Source organism: Saccopteryx bilineata, chromosome 11, assembly GCF_036850765.1.
Source record: "Saccopteryx bilineata isolate mSacBil1 chromosome 11, mSacBil1_pri_phased_curated, whole genome shotgun sequence".
NCBI classification, from domain to species: Eukaryota; Metazoa; Chordata; class Mammalia; order Chiroptera; family Emballonuridae; genus Saccopteryx; species Saccopteryx bilineata.
The window spans coordinates 47,039,105-47,060,992 of record NC_089500.1 but is presented as its reverse complement, the minus strand read 5'-3'; the positions used below and the strand labels follow the sequence as shown (position 1 = coordinate 47,060,992).

The 21,888-nt window shown below is 43.5% G+C and overlaps 1 protein-coding gene across 4 annotated transcripts in view; it reads left to right on the top strand.

The window, feature by feature from the left end:
- Window positions 1-21,888, top strand: part of GREB1L (GREB1 like retinoic acid receptor coactivator) — a 363,373-nt gene that overhangs the window by 264,873 nt on the left and 76,612 nt on the right. For 2 of the 4 annotated variants that reach the window (XM_066247406.1, XM_066247408.1), the window contains 7 exons: window positions 8,618-8,734; window positions 9,304-9,453; window positions 11,261-11,398; window positions 13,802-13,987; window positions 19,204-19,530; window positions 20,568-20,696; window positions 21,242-21,376. In XM_066247406.1, coding sequence (XP_066103503.1) covers window positions 8,618-8,734; window positions 9,304-9,453; window positions 11,261-11,398; window positions 13,802-13,987; window positions 19,204-19,530; window positions 20,568-20,696; window positions 21,242-21,376 — 1,182 coding nt within the window. Of the gene's footprint in view, window positions 1-1,585; window positions 1,676-5,023; window positions 5,153-8,617; window positions 8,735-9,303; window positions 9,454-11,260; window positions 11,399-13,801; window positions 13,988-19,203; window positions 19,531-20,567; window positions 20,697-21,241; window positions 21,377-21,888 lie in introns of those variants that run through there. The other 2 variants (XM_066247405.1, XM_066247407.1) reach the window with 2 other exon arrangements.

The window sequence follows — 21,888 nt, the reverse complement described above, 5'->3', positions numbered from 1 at the left end:
CTTGCTATCTCTTTATTTAGGTGTTTATTATGACCATCCATTGTTGCTCTAAGATCCTTGAGCATCCTAAAAAATCATTATTTTAAACTCTGCATCTGGTAGTTTGGTTACTTCCATTTCTTTAGTTCTTTTTCTGGGGATTTCTCATTGATTTGAGTTGCATTTCTTTGTCTGCCCATTTTGTCTGTGTATTAGGTATCACTGTATTTGTAATTTTTGTGTGTCTTTATGAGGAAGCTGGGCTTGGTGGTACTGACCTCCAGGCTACCTGTTTTCCTTGTTCCAGGAATGCTTCTTGAGGGTGCTGTTTTCCCTCCTGTTGTCTGTGAGTACTGAATTCAGTTGGTCTTTTCATGGGTATGGTTATTTTTTAGGCTGGCTGGCTGTAAAGATCAACCTTGATCATGTGTATTACACACTGTGCAATGTTCGTCTTGTTGGGTGTATTTATTCTCCACAGTGTCTGGTGCCTGCTGGACTCCTCCTTTTGGTGTGCTGCATGTGTAGCTAGCTGAGTCTAGGGTTAGTGCTATTTGTCACCCACTACCAGTTGTATTGGTTCTAAATCTTCTTGGGTTGGTGTCAGCTGTTGTTTGTAACCCACTGTGGGCTACTTGTCTGCAGCTACTGCTCTTTTCACTGTTTGTGTCTATGTTTTTTGTGCCTGGCTAGTGTGGGAGGGACCAACTTTTGTATAAGGATCAGCTTCCACCTGTTTAGAGATGACAGCAACTCTGTAAAAACCCCAAGTTCTGTAAGATTGACCTCCACTTTTCAGCTGCCCCACCTCCTCTTGCAGCTGCCTGGTCTTCCCACAGAGTCTTCAGTAGAAAGACTGTAGTGTGGGCCCAGACTGACCTCACCATACCAAACCCTCTGTGGGTTGCAAGCTTGTTGGGTTAGGGTAGCTGAGGTTGGGAGTACAACATTAGTGGGACCCCCTACTTCAGGGATCTCTTAGTCAGTAGCTCAGTATGAGGAATGTGGCCCCTACTCCAGAGCCTAATCCCTCAGCCACTGCTGGATACTCAAATTTTATTTCTCTCCAACAAGGTGAACAGCAGGTTCAGATCGAGTGGGGCCAACAGCCTCCTCTGGAGAAGTTCTTACAGCTGGTAAGACCTTGGTCTAAGAGAGGAAGACTGAGAGAGTCTTCTCCTGGGGCTGACTTTGTCCTCCCAGAAAGTGGCTAAGCCCCTTGACCAGATCCAACAATAGGCTCACAGGGACCTATACTTTAAATGTTCATGCTCCAAGCCTCTCTCCTTTTCCCTCATGGAATCTAACCCAGTAGGGCAGGATATCCAGCACCCGGGCTGGATGACTGTGAAGCTCCACCCTATCCAATGCACATGAGCTGCTATGCTGGTGCTGATCACAAAAGCAAAATTCGCCTCAGCTGGGCCAGGTGTGAGGAACCCTTCCTTAGGATACCACTGTAGCAAGGGTTGTTTAGTACTGAACTGATGCTTTCCACAGCTGGCCACTGGATATGCCAGCCCTGGGCATTCCTGGCTGAAACCTGGCACAGACTAGTGGGAGACACTGCCCGTGACTGACCCTCAGCAACCTTCTTGGAGCTACAAGCAATCCAGAGTTTGTGGCTGCCTCTGCTGGGCCCAGGAACACATGGAAATACCAAGCTGCACACCTAGGCTGGCTTTTACCTGCACTGGTTGGTCCTGGGGGAAGGTCCACTTAAAAGGTCAAGGTTCCCTGAGTCTCTCTTCCTGCAGCCTCTGTCTGCTTGCTGCTTGTTGGGCTTGGCCACTGAAAAAACCTCTGCTAGAGTCTAGAGTCTAGAGCTTGTGGCAATTCAGGGATTAGAAAGGATGGTGGGTGTGGTTCTGCCCCCCCCCCCCCGCCCAGCCCCAGGTGTCAGTCTGTCCAGACTTTTTTCAGACCTCAGTATGGTGTAGCCCCAGGAGTCCAGTGGGTGTGGCCTCTGAAACCCATAGGTGTGGTCTGCCTGCACTCTGGACAGTTTCCACTGAGTCTCCCTTGAGGTGTAATTATCAGTCTTAGACTCAGGAGCATTGGGGGAGGGGGGGCTCCATCATAAACACCAGAAAACTGAGTCACTGACATGCGCTGATGTCTGCCTCCTGGCTTCTCAGCACAACCCAGTCTCCATAACTTGAGCAGGAGATACTCCCCAGGGTGTAGCAGTTGCTTCTCCCCAGGCTAGTGCCACTCCGAGGGGACTGCTCCACCCAAGAAAGATGGCGACTGCAGTACTGGAGAATGACTCAGCACAGGGGTTCCGGTGGCCATCCCCCACAGTGTCTGTCCCTGGGCCTCCAACTTTACACTCTCCTCATGCAACTCCAGTCCTCTCAGCCCTTCCTCCACCGGAGCCCTGGGTAAGTGGCTGTTAACAAGATTTTCTGCGCGGCCCTTTAATACAGAGACTGCGTCTCTGAGAGCTTCCGTCTCTTTCTCGCAGACAGAAATCCTGCTCTTTTCACTGCCAAATGCTGTGTGGGTGCCTCTTCTAGGCTCTGGGGCTCTAGTATGGGGCTCTGGGCTGGGGCTGAGAACCCACACCTCTCAGGGCGACCCTCTCCACAGTGAGAGTTCCTCTGGACCCTCAGGCGCTGCTCACTCCTGGGAGCGGGGCAGCCCTTTCCGCATCTCCACACTTCCTACCAGTCTCGGTGTGGCTTCTTCTGTGACCCCTGGTTATCAACTCCTCTTTGTTTAGTCCAGAGTTGGTTTCTCAGGATGATTGTTCTTAAATTAAATTGTAATTCAATTTGGTCCCAGGACATTGCAGTTGGAACATCTGCCTACTCCATCGCCATCTTTGAATTCTCTTTTCTTCTTTTTTCTTAGTCAACCTAGGTAAAAGGTTTTGTTGACTTTTATTGTTTCTCTATACCCTACATCATTCATTTCTTATCTAGTTTTTATTATTTCCTTTCTCCTACTTATTTTGGGTTTAGTTTTTTTTTTCTAGATTCTTTTTTTTTAGATAGGTTTTATTTTTTATTTTCCTTTTTATTGAATTTATTGGGGCAACACTAGTTAACAAAATTATACAGGTATCAGGTGCACAATTCTGTAACATCTCGCCTGTACACTATATTGTGTATTTACCACCCCAAGTCTCCATCCATCATCATTTATCCCCTATATACTCCTCTGCCTCCCTCCACCCCACCCCTTGTTGTCCAGGGGTACAATCACCACACTGTTGTCTGTGTCCATGAGTTTTTTTCTTTTTCTTTCTTTCTTTTTTTTTGTATTTTTCTGAAGCCAGAAACGGGGAGGCAGTCAGACAGACTCCTGCATGCACCCGACCAGGATCCACCCGGCACACCACCCAGGGGGCAATGCTCTGCCCATCCGGGGCATTGCTCTGTTGCAACCAGAGCCATTCTAGCATCTGAGGCAGAGGCCATGGAGCCATCCTCAGTACCTGGGCCATCTTTGCTCCAATGGAGCCTTGGCCGCGGGAGGGGAAGAGAGAAACAGAGAGGAAGGGGGGGTGGAGAAGCAGATGGGTGCTTCTCCTGTGTGCCCTGGCCAGGAATCGAACCCGGGACTCCTGTATGCCAGGCTGACGCTCTACCACTGAGCCAACCGGCCAGGGCCTTTTTTCTCTTTTGTTTTCTTTTATTCTATCCCTCTACTACCCTCCCAGCCTCGCCCCTGACAGCTATCAGCCTGCTCTCTCTCTCTCTCTGGGTCTGTCTTGACAGGGGAGTCTTGACAGGGATGAGGAGTTATATGAATTTTATGATGAATAAAATTTGAGTTCAATAACTTTAAATAATGCACTTTTTTTCAAATTTCAGGCCTCGAAATTAAGGCGCGTCTTTTACATGGGGAACTACAGTACTTGGCTTTTCTGACTGGCTTATTTCACCTAGTTAGGTGGAGTTTAAGTTATTATTTGAGATCTTCTTTTTATGTATGTGCAGCCATAAATTTTCCTTTAAGCACTTATTTAACATCATCTCAAGTTTTTGTATGTTGTGTTTTTCACTGATGTTAAAGTGATATCTAATTTCCCTTATAATTTCTTTTTATATTCATTGGTTATTTAGGAGTGTGTTGTCTAATTTCCACTTCTCAAATTTTCTTCCGTTATTTTTTTTAATTAAATGAGAGACAGGGAGGCAGGCAGACAGGCTTTCACATGTGTCTCAATGGGGATCCACCTGGCAAGCCCCCTTGCTTGGCAATTGAGCTATCTTAGCACCTGAGGCGAGGCCATAGAGCCATCCTCAGCGCCCAGAGCCATTCGAGCCATGGCTGCAGGAGGGGAAAGAAGGGGGAAGGGTAGAGAAGCAGATGGTCACTTTTCCTGTGTGTCTTGACCAGGGATCGAACCTGGGACATCCACACACCAGGCGGATGCTCTGTCACTGAGTTATGGTCAATTGATATGAGTTAAGTCTAGAGGACCATTTCAATCTTTTGAATTCTTATGAGAACCACTGATTAGATGATTAGATCAGGAATCATGTTGTGGTGTTAATACTAATTTTCAAGATAATTTCTAGTATGGCACCATCAGCATCCTGGTCTTTAGAATGCTGCTTTCTCTTGGATTTTAGTGACTTAGTTTGTGGGACATCTTTTAAATGACAAACTCATGTGGATAGAAATAAATATATCTCATTAAAATATGAGTTTCAGGGGAACTGTGGTGACAGTTTTAACATGACACATAATGCTATCCTTGATGTCACATCATATGCCTTTGACCAAGTTAAATGACTGCCACTATTTAAGGTAATGTACTCACCTCATTGAGTTTTTGTAGGGATTAAATGACTTGATATATTTAAAGTGCTTATACTAGTACCCAGCACATAGTAACTCCTAATGAAAGTTAAATACATAAGAAAGAAAATAAAACCTGAGTACAGGTAATTTGAGTTTTCTAAAATAGGTCAAGGAGAAAAAACTGAAGTTCTACAATCTGCTTTCTCTCACCTCACTCTTGTTGAATTACCTTTCTTTCTGCACATCTAAACAGTTGCTAATTTGAACAACCTCTTTCATTTTAAAGATTCGCCAATTCTCAGTCCCGCTAGTTCTGCAATCAATTTAAGTGGCGCTCAGGACCTGACCTGGAATAAGAATGTTGTGAAGCCACTGGCTTTGTCTTTGCAGGTTGTAGGGAAGACTTTTGCTGCAGGTGATGTTTCCTCACTTTTGTTTCTGTGGTAAATATGTTGTCTATAAAAGACTTTTGTGAAATTTAATCAACTACTTGGTAGAAGAAATGAGAAGCTATTCTTTGCCCATTGAAGACAGAACTGGGGCTATCTATAATACTGTAGTGTTATACAAATCTTTGTGTTCTCTGTGTTCTAATCAAGAGTCAAAGAATGACATTTGGCACCAAGGGGAGATAGAACAGGTTGATTTCATTCAAGAGACATTTCTTAGGTACCTTTTATTATGAGGAACAGGGGATACAAAGATAAATAAGGCTCAATCTCTGACCTCTAATGTACTTGTAACCTCAAAGGGGAGATAGACCCCTAAGAAGGTACAGCAATAAATACAACGATATGCTACGGGAGCCCAGAGAAGGGGACTTAGCTCCACATTTTGAGGACTAATCAAGAATGAGTTATTGGAGGAAATTGATCTGTGAACTATGAGAAGACATTCGCTGTACAAAGGAGTTCAGGAAAGACATTTAATATTCACCGCAAGGCTTGAAAAGGAAAGGAAAAGAATAGTGTAATATGTGCAGGAACTTACAGCAGTTGGACTTGTCAGAACCATAAAATGTAAAACTCAGAGAGCGTCAGGGGGTGAGCAAGTGGTAGACAGGGGAGGGGTCATGGGAGGCCAGGCTTAGAAACATGGATTTTGCTCTGTAACTTCGGAACAGGGTAGTGACTTGGTCTTATCTGAACTGGAGTTGGATCATTTTGGCAACCCAGAAAATAAGGGGTAGGAAAACTAGTTGGAGGTCATTTCAGTAATCAGGTGAGAATTGATGAGGTCCTTGACCAGGATAATAATAGGTTAGAGAGGAGGAGACAGATTGGAGAACTACTCAGGAAATAAAACCAGTAGGACTTGACTCATTAAAGTGAGTATGAAGCAGAAGGGGGTTTGGTTTACATTCATTTTTCTGGGCTAATGGTGGTGCCATTACTTGAGACAAGGAAAACAGAAAAAGGAGCAGGTACCCCAGGAAAATATTGTGAGTTCGGTTTGGGGTATGTTGAGTTTGAGATACCCATGAGCTATTTAAGTGGAGAGCTGTTCAGCAGTCATTTATTTTATCATGGGTGAAATCAGAACTGATAGGATAGTATAGAATTGAGTCACCAATATGTGATTAAAATCTCTGGGCTAAGTAGTATTGACCAAGAGTAATGTAGGGTAAGGCAAGCTATGAAATAAGGATAGAATCCTAGAAAATTCCAGTGTTTAAGGAAAAAAAATAGTGAGGTAGGGGAAGAATGAGGAGAAAGAGAGCACATCATTCTTGAAAACATTCCAAGTTAGACATCACAATTTATCCAGATCACTTCTATTTTTATGCTGGTCCAACAGTTCTTTTGTGTGTGTGTGTGTGTGTGTGTGTGTGTGTGTGTGTGTGTGTGTGACAGAGACAGACAGAGACAGAGAGAGGAACAGATAGGGACAGACAGACAGGAAGGGAGGGAGATGAGAAGCATCAATTCTTTGTTGTGACACCTTAGTTGTTCACTGATTGCTTTCTCATATATGCCTTGACCAGGGGGCTACAGCAGACCGAGTGACCCTTTGCTCAAGCCAGCAACCTTGGGCTCAAGCTGGTGAGCCTTACTCAAACCAGATGAGCCCCTGCTCAAGTTGCTGACTTCGGGGTTTCAAACCTGGGTCCTCAGCGTCCCAGTCGGATACTCTATCCACTGCACCACTGCCTGGTCAGGCTGGTCCAACAATTCTTAAAGGATCTACTTTCTGATTAGACTATAGACAAACAAACTGAATCCAAATTTTTGCAGCATTAGAAATTTAATGAGGCCTTGGCTGGTGGCTCAGTGCAGAGAGCATTGGCCCCGAGTATGGACATCCCAGGTTTGATTCCTGGTCAGGGCACACAGGAGAGGTAACTATCTGCTTCTCCTCCCTCTCTCTCCCCTTTCTCTCCCTCTCCTCTCCCTCTCCTCTCCCTCTCCTCTCCCTCTCCCTCTCCCCCTCTTGCAGCCAGTGGCTCAGTTGGTTCAGGCATGACCCCAGGCACTGAAGATAGCTCCATTGGTCCCAGGATGTCAGCCTCAGCTGCTAAAAATAGCTTGGGACTCAAGCATTGTCCCTCAATAGGGTTAGCAGGTAAATCCCAGTTGAGGTGCATGTAGCAGTCTGCCTCACTATCTCCCCTCCTCTCACCTTAAAAAATTTTTTAAATTAAATTATGGGTCTTGGTATTAATCTTGTGGTTGCTAAACCATCGGATGAAAGGCTGATGAACAATTTTATAATTCAAGAACAAGGCTAATGACTCTTGAACCCACTGATTGTTCTTAACGTGAGAGCAAACCAGCCATTCTGTGCCCCTGATGAAACTATACAGCAAGAGTACTTAGGAGATACTCTTGCCAAATAATAAATAAATAAATAAATAAAGCGGAATCTGAGCAAGCCTCTATATCTAACCATTAGTTTATAAGAAATAGAGGATACATTAAATGACACCATGGATTTCCAATAAGCAAAATTCCCAAAATGATAAATTTCTCCATGTTTTTAGCAAATTAATTGTGAGAAAGGAAAAGAAGGAAAATCCAATATATTAAACATCTGAACATATGTACCCTGATTTATCAGTGTCACCCCGTTAAAATTAATTAAAAAATGTAATAAAAAATTTTTAAAAAAAAGAAGTTTAAGGGACAAAGCAACTAAATTCAGTGTGTGGATTTCTTTTTGAACCCAGTTCAAACAAGCAAGGTCACATACCTTACGTGACCCATAATTATTATTTCGGGCTTGGATGGTTTAGTCTGCAAACTATAAAAAAGTATTTATGAGATAATTGGGACAATTTAAAAACTGATGGAATATTTTATATTTATAAATTATTCATCATTGTTAATTTTAAGTATAACAATATTACAGTTCTTAAGAGTTTTTTTCGAAACACATATAGAAGTATTTATGGATCAAATGATATGATAAATGAGTTTGCTTTAAAATAACCCACACATCCTACATATGTGTGTATGTGGAGTGGGGAGAAGAAAAATGAAGTATAGAGAAAGCAGGATCGGCCTTGTGTTGATAAATGTTGAAGTTGGGCTGTGGGTACATAATTTACTATATTATCCTCTCTACTTTTATATATGTTTGAAAATTTACATAATAAAAAATGTTTTAAAATAGTTTTCTTCCACCTGCCATCTCCAAAGATTTTACTGAAAATGATTCTCAAAGATCTGTTGGGGTTCTAGAAAACTATTTTTCAGTGACATTTCATTTAATGAAGGTACGACTATGATGGTTGTAATGGGCTGTATCTAACTGGGCTGTCCTGTCAGTGTGATCTCTTTCCATCCTAGAGTGTGAGGTTTATCACATGGTTTTGGCAGCACAGAAAGCAGTGTCCTGCCTGCCCTGCCTCTGCTCTAAGTGGTTTCTCTTGTTCCTACAGATGCTGCTAATGGAAACGGTAGCCATGGAGCAAAGAGCAGTACCTCTAGCTCCACTCCAGCACGCCCAGGGCATTACTCCTTGTCACCAAGACCTAGCTATGCATCAGGAGACCAAGGTACAATAGTCATCTTAGAGTCTGAAATAATGCAACTTAACTATGAAAGAAGTGCTACAGAGTTAAAATGATGAATTATCTGACAGTGTACTTTCAGTTTTTCCTTAGCTTCTCATACACTGTTTTTAAAAGATTATGGTTGGTATGAGCAGTAATATTTAAATATCTTGGTGATTCTGCAGGATAAGCACTTATCTAGGAAGCAATGTTGAAACCTATGTATAAGGAAGTGTCTTGAAAACCATGGGCTTTGCTGACCAAAGTACAGAGTTCAAGTTCCTCTCTTGTGTGACCCTGGGAAAATCTGAGTCTTGCTTTCATCGTCTAAAAAATTAGTACAACAATATATTTGTCCTAAAACCTCACAGAGATGCTGATAGAATGAAATTAAATACTCTGAGTAAAACTGTAACTTGTAAAACAGCATACAGATGTTAAGTGGTATTGTTAGTGTGGCTTTTTCTAATTTCATCTTTACCTCTCAATTCTAGAGTGACCTAGGCTTTCTGATAGAATCAAATGAAAGGTTGTGTGTTTCTTTAACTTCTTTCCTTTCCTCCACTGCTTAGGTCAAGGGTCATCTCTCTTTTTGCCTTCAGCTGCCATGTTTGTTTCTGGGCCACCAAAGAAACGACACCGGGGATGGTACCCTGGGTCACCTGTCCCCCAACCTGGCTTAGTTGTACCTGTTCCAACAGTTCGCCCTCTTTCAAGAACTGGTAAGATTTCAACAGATGATGGGTTTTAAGTTTTATTGAATTAGCAGAGGTATATCTTCTACTTTTGTTCTTTCCCTGAACGCTTAACGATAAATTTCCTTAACCAGCCATGTGTCCAATATTATGTAAGGATGTTGATATATTTGTCCCATCACATCTGCCTTTACTAGAAGCACATGTGCTATCACGACAGATCTTAATTTACCTTAAAGGCCTTTGTTTTAGCCATTGTGTTAATAAGCCATTCATTACATAGTGCATGATGCTACTAACCCACCATCCTAGAGCACAAATGAACTTGCTTTGCCAGTAGTGGTGTTAGATGTGTCCTCCGGTGATTTTGGTACCTTATGTGAGCCATAATTATTATTTTTGCCTTGAATGGTTTAGTCTGTGAATAGAATTCTGAAAAACCAACTGGTTCTTTTATAACCCAAGCTATAGCCATTCTGTGCCTACAGTTCAATGTTCAAATGCTCATCTACTTTGCTATACTAAATACAGACAAATGTCAATATACCAGTTCTAAGACATAGATACAGGTATAGTTCTTTTAAAATTTAAGTTTGTGCCTGACCAGGCGGTGGCGCAGTGGATAGAACATCGGACTGGGATGTGGAAGGACCCAGGTTCGAGACCCCAAGGTCACCAGCTTGAGCATGGGCTCATCTGGCTTGAGCAAAGAGCTCACCAGCATGGACCCAAGGTCGCTGGCTCCAGCAGGGGGTTACTCGGTCTGCTGAAGGCCCGCGGTCAAGGCACATGTGAACAAAGCAATCAATGAACAACTAACAAGTCGCAACGCGCAACGAGAAACTGATGATTGATGCTTCTCATCTCTCTTCGTTCCTGTCTGTCTGTCCCTGTCTATCTCTGCCTCTGTAAAAAAAAAAAAAAAAAAAAAAAAAAATTTAAGTTTGTTTAAATAAATAATCTTAAACAATACAGAGAGGTATAGCTATACATATATATACAAAGAATTATGCTAATATGTTACTGCGGTTTCTTGTAGTACTGATTAATGATGAGTTGATCCTCCTTTACACTTTTCTGTATTTTTCAAATTTTTTATAATGAGAAAATATGCCTTGATATTCTAGTGGGGGAAGATAAAATACAAAACAGAATCCAGAAGCCTGCATGTGGAAAACAACTAGAAGGGAAAACTACCCAAAACCGCTAAATAGTAGTTATCTCCAGATGATGTGATAGTGGTTGAATGTTTTCCCTTTTGTTTTTCTCACTTCTTATTTTATACAATAAACATAAATTACTTTAATGAAAAAAAACCATTAGCCCTGGCCGGTTGGTTCAGCGGTAGAGCGTCGGCCTGGCGTGCGGGGGACCCGGGTTCAATTCCCGGCCAGGGCACATAGGAGAAGCGCCCATTTGCTTCTCCACCCCCCACCCCCTCCTTCCTCTCTGTCTCTCTCTTTCCCTCCCGCAGCCAAGGCTCCATTGGAGCAAAGATGGCCCGGGCGCTGGGGATGGCTCCTTGGCCTCTGCCCCAGGCGCTACAGTGGCTCTGGTAGCGGCAAAGCGACGCCCCGGAGGGGCAGAGCATCGCCCCCTGGTGGGCAGAGCTTAGCCCCTGGTAGGCGTGCCGGGTGGATCCCGGTCGGGCGCATGCGGGAGTCTGTCTGACTGTCTCTCCCCGTTTCCAGCTTCAGAAAAATACAAAAAAAAAACAAAAAAACCATTAGACTTCTAAAACTTCCATATCAAAAGTATTACACTGCATTTATTTCAATTGTATTGCTTTCAGCTCTTATGTCTAATCATTCTTGTCAAACAACTTTTTTTCCAGAGTCCCTTCTATCTGCCTCAGTTCCACAGACCCCACTAACTGGAATTTTACAACCTCGGCCCATTCCTGCAGGGGAAACTGTAATTGTTCCTGAAAACCTGCTGAGTAACTCAGGAGTGAGACCAGTAATTCTGATAGGTAAGACAAAGGAATTTCAAATTGCCTGTCCGCTGGAATCTAGGAATGTTCCTCTATTGCATTGTTTGTGCGTTTATTCATGTGTTCATGAATATATTTATTTAGCCAATTATTGATCCTTTCAGCTCTTATTGATCAGCGCCATGCTGTACTAAACATGACTGAAAATAAGGCAGTCCTTTGGGCCCCTGGAGGCTGTTTAAGTGGGCCAGGCTGCCATGTAAATACCAGTTGTAACACTAGGACACCTGAGCTGGTAGAGACTGACAGCCAAGGACTACAATACCTCAGGGGAGAGGGAGCCTACCCCTGCCTAAAGGGGGTCTGAGAAGACCTCTCAGAGGTGATGTTTCAGCTAGATTTTGAATGGTGGGCAAGAATGGACAGGATAGGGAAGGGGACATTTCAGTTAAAGGGAGCCAAACCACAGTGAAAAGAAGCAAGCTGAGCCAGCTCACAGGCCCCACTCAGGATAACCAAGAGGTCCCAGGGGTGCAGATCTGAACTGTGGGGAAGCATCTATGAATCGGTGTCTTTAAGGAGTCTGAGTCTTTCCAAGCTTTCTGTAAGTGAGGGCGTAGAAATTTATGGGGTCCCCAAATTCCAACACTAACTTAGTGCCTTTCATACCCACTCAAGAGTCTTGTCATTTGGGGACCAGCCTAGGCCAGAAGGAGACTCTGCCTGCTTTACCCTTGGGACTTACCAAGGGTGGAGCGGGTGTGTAAGCCCACTGGGTCTTTAGGGTATGTCTATGCAGGTGTTATCTTGCTGCCAAGCCCTGTGCTTTATCAGGTTTCCCTGTCTCCTGATCCTCGACCTGGAGCAACTGGGGGAGATCCCAGTTATTTAAATTCCATATCTCAGGAAGTTTTTCTTAAGCATTTGAGTTACATGCATAGTGCAGCTAAGCCTTAGAAAGCTGTGTAGATCTTGGGAACCCTTTGATGTCTGCCTTTTAGAAAATCTCACAGAGGGACTGTCCTTCCTTCCACACCACCAAAACAGGGTATATTTTAACATATTTTTATCCTACCTACTTCAAAGATAATTTGAGATTGTTTATTGACATTAGGAAGAGAACATAATAGAAATAGCAAGGACAGGCCCTGGCCGGTTGCCTTAGCCGTAGAGCGTCAGCACAGCGTGTAGAAGTCCCGGGTTCAATTCCCGGCCAGGGCACACAGGAGAAGCACCCATCTGCTTCTCCACCTCTCCCCCTATCTTTTCTCTCTGTCTCTGTCTTCCCCTCCCGCAGCCAAGGCTCCATTGGAGTAAAGTTGGCCCGGGTGCTGAGGATAGCTCCATGGCCTCTGCCTTGGGCGCTAGAATGGCTCTAGTTGCAATGGAGTAACAGCCCAAATGGGTAGAGCATTGCCCCCTGGTGGGCTTACCGGGTGGATCCCAGTCAGGCACATATGGGAGTTTGTCTCTCTGCCTCCCTGCTTCTCACTTAAGAAAAAAAAAAAAAAGAAATAAGGACAGCAGAAAGACTGGAACCTCCAAGGACCTGCTACTGGTGGACCATTGTTGTTGACCAGTGAGTTTAGCTTAAATTTTTTTTTTTAAAGAAAATCTCAGGAAGTACACAACATGTTATTATAATTAGTCTTTTTCTTTTCTGACTTAACTGAGAAGAAACTTGATTGGTAATTTTATCAGAAAATATTTTGGCCCTGGCCGGTTGGCTCAGTGGTAGAGCATCGGCCTGGCATGCAGAAGTCCTGGGTTCGATTCCCGGCCAGGGCACACAGGAGAAGCGCCTATCTGCTTCTCCACCCCTCCCCCTCTCCTTCCTCTCTGTCTCTCTCTTCCTCTCCCACAGCCAAGGCTCTGTTGGAGCAAAGATGGCCCGGGCTCTGGGGATAGCTCCATGGCCTCTTCCTCAGGCGCTAGAGTGGCTCTGGTGGCATCAGAGCAACGCCCCTGGTGGGCAGAGCATCGCCCCCTGGTGGGCATGCTGGGTGGATCCTGGTCGGGCGCATGTGGGAGTCTGTCTGACTGCCTCCCCGTTTCCAGCTTCAGAAAAATACAAAAAAAAAACAAAACAAAACAAAAAAGAAAATATTTTATCATTGCTATTATACAAAAGATGAGATGTTTTGCAAACTCTCATCAATCCTTAATAACAGAGATGTAATATTAACATGTCTTTTCTGAGAGGAACAAGGATAGTATAATTTTTTTAGTGTTTTGCTTCCTGTTCATCCGATTGAAAATAAGGGTAAAATTAAGAGCATCTGAGTAAATTCCCTAGGATTGCTATATTTGAATGATTGATATAGTAGCCATCTCAGAGGGCAGTGAACTTTGCTAAGCATTTTTGATCCATTTGAGCAAGTGTATCTGATTGGACCTCAGAATGAAACATTGAACTTTATTGACCTGCTTCTGTTGGGGCAGGCTATGGCACTTTACCCTATTTCTATGGAAATGTTGGTGACATTGTTGTGAGTCCTCTGCTGGTGAATTGCTACAAGATTACACAGTTGGAAAACAAAGATTTTGAACAATTAGGGTTGACTGGCAGCCACCTCCTGAGTGTGGAAAACATGATTCTCCTGACCATACAGTATCTTGTGCGACTGGGTAAGTTATTTCCAAGAATCATTTGATGGTGACAATTTTTATTCTTTTTGTAATGTACTTTTTTTGCTTTCTTACTCCACTTTTTCTCACATTCATCCATCTGCCTCTTGACTTTCCCTCCTTCACTTCTAACATTCTTTTCTTTCCATTCTCTGTGGCTTTCCCTTTCCTCTCCTCCATTTCTTTTTTATTTATTTTATTCCCTTTTCACCACTTGCCTATTTCCTTTTTATTTTTTTCCCCAATTTCTCTCCTATCTGGCCTCCCTTGCTCCTCACTTTGAGTCCCACAAGAGAGAAATTGCTCCACCTAGTGTCGCATCTCACGATGGACCTAAGATCTCCCAAGTATTTAATGACAGAACTTCAAAGGGCTGTGCCATGGGTAGTCCTCCTTGGCCAGGTCACCTTTCTGAAAGTGCAGCTACCATCTGGAATGCAAATGTAGCCACTGACAATTATTTTTTAGTTTTGCCCTTAGCCTTTTTATCTTGTTTATCCACTGTCTTACATCTATTTTTTTTTTTTTTTGTCTTCTGCAGCCACAGCTCTTTGATGTTGTCCCATAATACCTTCCTTCATGGGGGTAGTAACTAGACCTCCTCAGAAGGCTCTTTAGGCTGTTGGGTAAGGGGGGATACATAGGTCATGAACCCTTGGCTTCCTCTGAGCCCTGCAGTGGGCGTAGGCAGGTTGCTTTGACAATACTGCAGTGATTTGGCACCATTTACATTGCAATGTCCTTTATTTTGCAAACTGCAGCAGGCCATCTAATATGCAACCTAATTATACACTCATTCCGGGACTTCCAGCCACTGATTTACTTAGGAAGAAGTTCAAGATGTAAAATGACACCTAAAACTTTTTTATCTGCATAAAAAATATTTTGATGTTGAATAATAAAAACACTGGGATCAGCAGGCTGGATTCAATTTTTGGAGCCCAGAGAACTACTTTGACAGGGGTTTTGCTTGGACACAAGCTTTTGAAATGTGTAAGGGTTCAAATATCTCATGAACCACTTTTATGAACTACGTTTGTAGGACTTGAAAATCACGCTTCTCTGTGGGTAATAAAATGATCAAAACCACCAATGTCCACTGCTCATTTGATGTCATAATTTTAATTTCTATGTACAGACTTTTGACTGTATTCCAAGGTCTACAGTGAAGTTTAGATCTATCCAGAATCAGTGAAACCAAGACATAGAGCAATATTATTATAGCAAACCAAGCCAATCAGTATGGTGTTTTTTTCCATCTTAATAGCAGTTAAGAATCAAAGTCCAGGTTAATCAAATGAACTAAATGGTCAAATCAAAATGTCTTCCCTTAAATAACTAAAAGCTCTTATCTTAAAAAATAGAAAATTTTCCATTCAATTAGATAAAATTCTTCTCTGCCCTATAGGATTATTACTTGCACCCAAATAATTATGCCTTCTAATGTGCAACATGAATAACTGTTTCTTTTTTTTTTAATTTTTTCATCTAAATTTTGTACGTTGGGACATTGCTTCTCCTCAACAACTAACTCATCCTGAGTCATTGAAAAAAATGTTTCACCTGCAAAAATTTTGGAAGAAGAGAGCAAGAATATTTTCATATATGCTTTGGTTATAGATTATAGGTAGACATTTTAAAAAATAAATCCAAATTTCTAAAAGGACAGGTCTAAAAATTGGATGGTCCAGCCATCTGGAGGAAAGAGAAGAAGGAATGCAAGATTCTCAGAGGGAACAGGCCTTTTCAGAGATTTTTTAAAAAATCTCTGTTATTTCACAATCTGAAAATCTTTTGAAGTAGATAATGAAATCAGCAAATCCAGGGATTCTTGGATGGCTCTGAGTCTGCTGGAAACTTGTCTTTTCCTATTAAGGTAGTAATATCTGAAAAGCTATCAGAACTGACTCCTGAGCTAAGCTGAGTTAGGAGATCTGCACTTGAAGAAACAAATTACTGTCATCAAGTTTATGAAAAGTACAGAAAAGGCTTCTGCAATTCAGCTGTAAAGGCCAAGGCTGAAATGACGGGAGGTGACTGGAAGCAAAGCATTTTACTCTAAGATGTCTCTTGCCTCGTTTAGACTTTGATACATTTTTTTTTATTTCTGAATTCCTAACAGTAATTCAGTCAAAACTCTATTAAAGTGAGTTTTTTAAGGATCCATGGAGGATGCTATGAACATGTTCAGTGATTTTGTTTTCCCAGAATGCCTTTATATTTGAATAATTATGCTGCCTAATAGAACATATTAGTTAATCGTGGTTTGGAGTGGGTCTTATGGACACACCCATTAACCAGGCCCTTGAGCCTTCCTGTTGTCTATAAGACGCAGTAGAGAAATTGAGATAGTCAGAGCCACATGCTTTTTAGGGTTGTTGCTTCTTCTGGTGGAAAAAAGCTTTAGAAAGACAACCACTCTTCCTTCATCTCATACAGTCAGTGCGAATCTGTCCACTTTGAGTGCACTACCAAGTAGGTACCTAGTGACCACTAACCAGGGTGCTCATCTGATAAATCCAAATGAAGATCAGATGCCCTGGTGGCTCCCAGGTGATAAGAAGACACCCACAGGCCCTGGCCGGTTGGCTCAGCGGTAGAGCGTCGGCCTGGCGTGCGGAAGACCCGGGTTCGATTCCCGGCCAGGGCACATAGGAGAAGTGCCCATTTGCTTCTCCACCCTCTCCCCCTCCTTCCTCTCTGTCTCTCTCTTCCCCTCCCGCAGCCAAGGCTCCATTGGAGCAAAGATGTCCCGGGCGCTGGGGATGGCTCCTTGGCCTCTGCCCCAGGCACTAGAATGGCTCTGGTCACGGCAGAGCGACGCCCCGGAGGGGCAGAGCATCACCCCCTGGTGGGCAGAGCGTCCCTGGTGGGCGTGCCGGGTGGATCCCGGTCGGGCGCTTGCGGGAGTCTGTCTGACTGTCTCTCCCTGTTTCCAGCTTCAGAAAAATACAAAAAAAAAAGAAGACACCTTACCCTGGTATTCTTTCAATACCAGTCCCTTACCCTGGTATTCCTTCAATACCAGTCCCTTACCCTGGCATTCTTCCAATACCAGTCCCTTACCCTGGCATTCTTTCAATACCAGTCCCTTACCCTGGCGTTCTTTCAATACCAGTCCCTTACCCTGGCGTTCTTTCAATACCAGTCCCTTACCCTGGCGTTCTTTCAATACCAGTCCCTTACCCTGGTGTTCTTTCAATACCAGTCCCTTACCTTGGTATTCTTTCAATACCAGTCCCTTACCCTGGTGTTCTTTCAATACCAGTCCCTCACCCGGGTATTCTTTCAATACCAGTCCCTTACCCTGGTATTCTTTCAATACCAGTCCCTCACCCTGGTGTTCTTTCAATACCAGTCCCTCACCCGGGTATTCTTTCAATACCAGCCCCTCACCCTGGTATTCTTTCAATACCAGTCCCTTACCCAGGTATTCTTTCAATACCAGTCCCTTACCCTGGTATTCTTTCAATACCAGTCCCTTACCCGAGTATTCTTTCAATACCAGTCCCTTACCCGGGTATTCTTTCAATACCAGTCCCTTACCCAAGTATTCTTTCAATACCAGTCCCTCACCCTGGTATTCTTTCAATACCAGTCCCTTACCCTGGTATTCTTTCAATACCAGTCCCTTACCCTGGTATTCTTTCACAAGGGGCTTTTAGCCCTGAGTTCTGAGACTGTTGCTTGATCTCAGATCACAGACTCTGAGGAGTCTTTCTGTTTACTGGACCCTGAGTTTCAAATCTCAAGTATGCACAGAAAAAAAAGAAACATAAAGAAAAAAGAAAATGACTTCTGAACAGTGGAAGTGAACATAGTCTAATTGGTTTCCATTTAAAGTAAATGTAGATTCAATTAAAAATTTTTTTAAAAATCAACTAAACGTAGGAATTTATTCGTGTCTCGTGGATGCCCAACATCGATTTGCTTATTTTGTCCTAAAGACTGGCTGCATTTATAAAGAGAATAAGAGAAACAAAATCCCCCTAATTCTAGAGGCCACCGGTCATCTATAGAAGCTTAGCCACAACCATGGCTGGGAGAGGCTACATGCCATACTTAACAACCCAGGATCCTGGGGATACGAGAGCATGCTCTAGGTGGGGAAAGTATGAGGCTGCCTAAATATAAATCGGGAGTGAAAATAATTACACTTAATTTTTCTGTGGGCCCTGGCCAGTTGGCTCAGTAGATAGAGCATCAGACTGGTGTATCTATGTCCCAGGTTCGATCCCCGGTCAGGGAACACATGAGAAGTGACCATCTGTTCCTCTTCTCCTCCCTCTCCCCCTTCTCTCTCTTTCCCACTCATAGCCAGTGGCTCCATTCGTTCGAGCATCAGCCTTAGGCACTGAGGATACCTCAGCTGATTTGAGCATCAGCCCAGAGAGGGGTTGCTGGGTGGATCCCAGTTGAGGTGCCTGTGGGAGTCCATCTACCTCCTCTCCTCTCACTTAAAAAAATTAATTAATAATTTTCCTTTGGACGGTAGTCTCAAAATTAAGTATAGAGGCAATACCTAAAAGTGTTTTGTTGTTTTTGTTTTTAGATTTTACTTGTTGATTTTTGAGAAGAGTGAGAGACAGAAAAGGAGAGGGAGGAATGGGAAGCATCAACTCATAGTAGTTGCTTCTGGTATGTGCCTTGATTTAGCAAGCCCGGGGTTTTGAACCAGCGACCTCAGCATTCCAGGTCGATGCTTGATCCACTGGGCCACCACAGGTCAGGCTGAAAGTGTTTTTGAATAGTACCTATGAATAAAATGAGAAATGAGTGAAACCTAAGGTTGATTATAGTATACTAGTGGGTTAGCTTCTTACTTCATTAGTCATTTCCATAACGCCAAGTTTAATAAGTCAGGCAATATCCACTTTCAGTGACCATCTCCTAAGGCGTACAATGGAATTAATACTATTGTAGATCTGAGTACAACCTCTTTTAAAGATATCAAGATTAGAATAAGGCGAATAGAAGCCTGCATTTTAAAAGAATACTGAGGCAGGTGGAGAAGAGAGAAGCCGATTTCACAATGGAAAATGGTTAGTGAGGGCTCTGTACTCATGGCCGTTGCAGGGAAAAGCTTATTATATGCCAGAGGGAGTAGGCATGTTGGGCTTAGAAGGGACTGCCACTGATGTGTGTCTTTCTCTCTTTTCTAGCTGTGACTTTTTAAAAAAAAAAAAATTCAAGCTGTAATTTTCTCTTCAATTTAGGTCCCGATCAGATACCTCTCAGGGAAGAGTTTGAGCAGATTATGCTGAAAGCCCTGCAGGAGTTTACTCTGAGGGAGCGAGCCCTGCAGATGGGCGCTCAGTGCACACCCGTGTTGCCGGGGCAGCTCCCCTGGCTTGCCAGATTGATTGCCAGTGTATCTCAAGACTTGGTGCATGTGATTGTGACCCAGAACTCTTTGGCGGAAGGCATTTCAGAGACACTGAGGACTCTCAATGAAATGAGACAGTACCAAAGACTACCAGATTATGTGGTGGCAATTTGTGCATCAAAGATCAGAGGAAATGAATTTTGTGTGGTAGTATTAGGTGAGTAATGTTTCTGTTTGTTTGTTTGTTTGTTTTTAAGTCATTTATCAATCATCTGTCCATTTGAAAAATATCCATTGGGTGTTTTTGGGCATCTGTGCAGTTAATCTCTGGTGAAGTGCTCCCACTTGGATTCTTCCTCCTAATTTTAACTTTTCTTTTCCTCATCAGATTGGATTTTTTTGTAGCCCTTAATTTGGCTGGTGTCCCTGTCAGCTGGTTGTGGGAGCATTATTTCAAAGCATACCCTCGTAACAGATACCCTTGTCTCATGTAACTTCTGTCCTTAAAAAGTGTTGGAGATGTTTCCACTCTAGCATGTGATAAAGTCACTGCCACAGGTGGCCTAAGCCAGTTAATCATATTGGCCAGGAATGTAGCTCATGTATTCAGCTCCTCATTGAAGAGGATATTTAATGTTATAAAGCTGACCCTTAGTAAAAGGTTCACAAAGTTAGTACATTACAGGAAATATTTTTGTTTCTTGTGCTCATTTTCTATCAGGCACCATCCTGAGTAGCCATTTGGGCTAACTTCTGCTTTTCTTCTCTAGTGAGTGGCTCTCAGCTCTTCCCACCAGAGAGGCCAAACCCTCTCATTTTGACAAAAACCTGCCTGCCCGTCTCTCTAGGATATATATGTCTCCTTCAGAAAGTGTAATGCATTCAGCTTTTTCATTTTCATTTGTAAAATCAATTTAACATAAGTTTATATTTTTAAGACAGACCTTCATCGTAACTTTGCAAACTCAGTTTTTAAAGATTGTTCACAGTTCTTCCTACTATGGTCTGTTTTCAGTTAGAAACAGAAAATGTGTCAGTGTTTCCCTTGCTCGTACAACATCATATTATAAACATTTTATGTTTAGAATTGTCATGTCCAATGCTGTGTCATTTTCCATCTTCTGGCGTGCTATAGTTTTTTAACCCCGTCCCCAACGTGACATACTTGAGTGGTGCCTGTTTGGGCTGCCACAAATCGTGTCCCAGGGAACACTCGTTCGCTGGCACACCGGCTTCTCTCCCTCTGTTCCGCAGGTCAGCATCAGTCCAGAGCTCTGGCAGAGAGCATGCTCACCACAAGTGAGTTCTTGAAAGAAATAAGTTATGAGCTCATCACAGGAAAGGTCAGTTTCCTGGCATCGCATTTCAAAACCACATCATTAGGTGAGTGGCTGTTGGATTCAGTAACATGGTCAATCCTGGCTGCGTGATGTTCTGAACTTAAATCTTCACCTGTCAAGGAGATAAGTGGGGAGCTTAGGCTTGCCTGCTGAGTCCCCTTCACCCTCCCTTTATTTGGAATGGTTTCTCCTCGGGATTTTGTGGCCAACACACCAGAAGAAGGTGCTAGAGTGGGAGGCCTCAGCTCAGCCATTACTCTGTTGTCTGACCTTGAGCAAGGATCTCTCTCCCCACATCTCAGTTTTTTAATATGTCGAGCGGAGATACAGTGCTCCCACCCTGCCTGCTTTCAGTATGCTGGCGGTCAGGAGAGCCACAGCTTGGGAAAGGGGGCCACCTGTCCTCACGCTGCAGCGGAGGGCAGCTCTGGCTGCGGAGCCCCTGCAGTGGGCATTGCCGAGTGGCAGCTCGCACGGGAAGAGCTGGCTGGCTGACAAATCTGATGAGAACCCAGCCTCACTGCCCTGCTCGGAGGCTGATGAAAACGTTCCCCGTAATCTTCTTATCTCCACTTTACTTTGTAATAGGCGATGACCTGGACAAGCTGCTAGAAAAAATGCAACAAAGAAGAGGAGACAGGGTCGTTGCCCCTTTCAACGGAGACCTTAATGAATATGTGTCACCTCAGGAGGCTGCTGCTGTGATTCCCACACAAAACCTGGGTAATGCCCTTTCAGACCAAAAGCAGAAGATCGGCCCTCAGCACAGACATGATAGAGGCTAAGCCATCCTGAGGGTTTTGAGGTCTCGTCTTCAAATCACAGAATATGTCAAGCTTTTCGTCATTATCTACATGATAAATCTGGCTCAAATTAAAAATGCCTTTCCAAGTTGCCTGGAGCAAACATCTTGTTCTTAGTAAATACCTCCTAGAATTTAAATCAAAGTCAAACACTTTAAGCATTCTCTCTTCTTTCCTGGAAAGATTCCTGGGTCCTTGGTGTACTTTTTTTTTCTTAGCTCCGCCAGCTGTGCCCAGAGAGCTGTCAGTGCTCGCGAGGCCTTCAAAGAGCTGCTTGAGAGAGTCTAGACGGCAGTCTGTGCAGGGCTCCCGGCTCTCCACTGCCTTCAGTTAGTCTCTGCCGTGTACGGCACTCAGAATCAGGGAGAGGGAGGCCTTCTTGGCCGATGAAGCAGCAATCGCACAACATCATCTGCCCTATCGTAGGCTTCT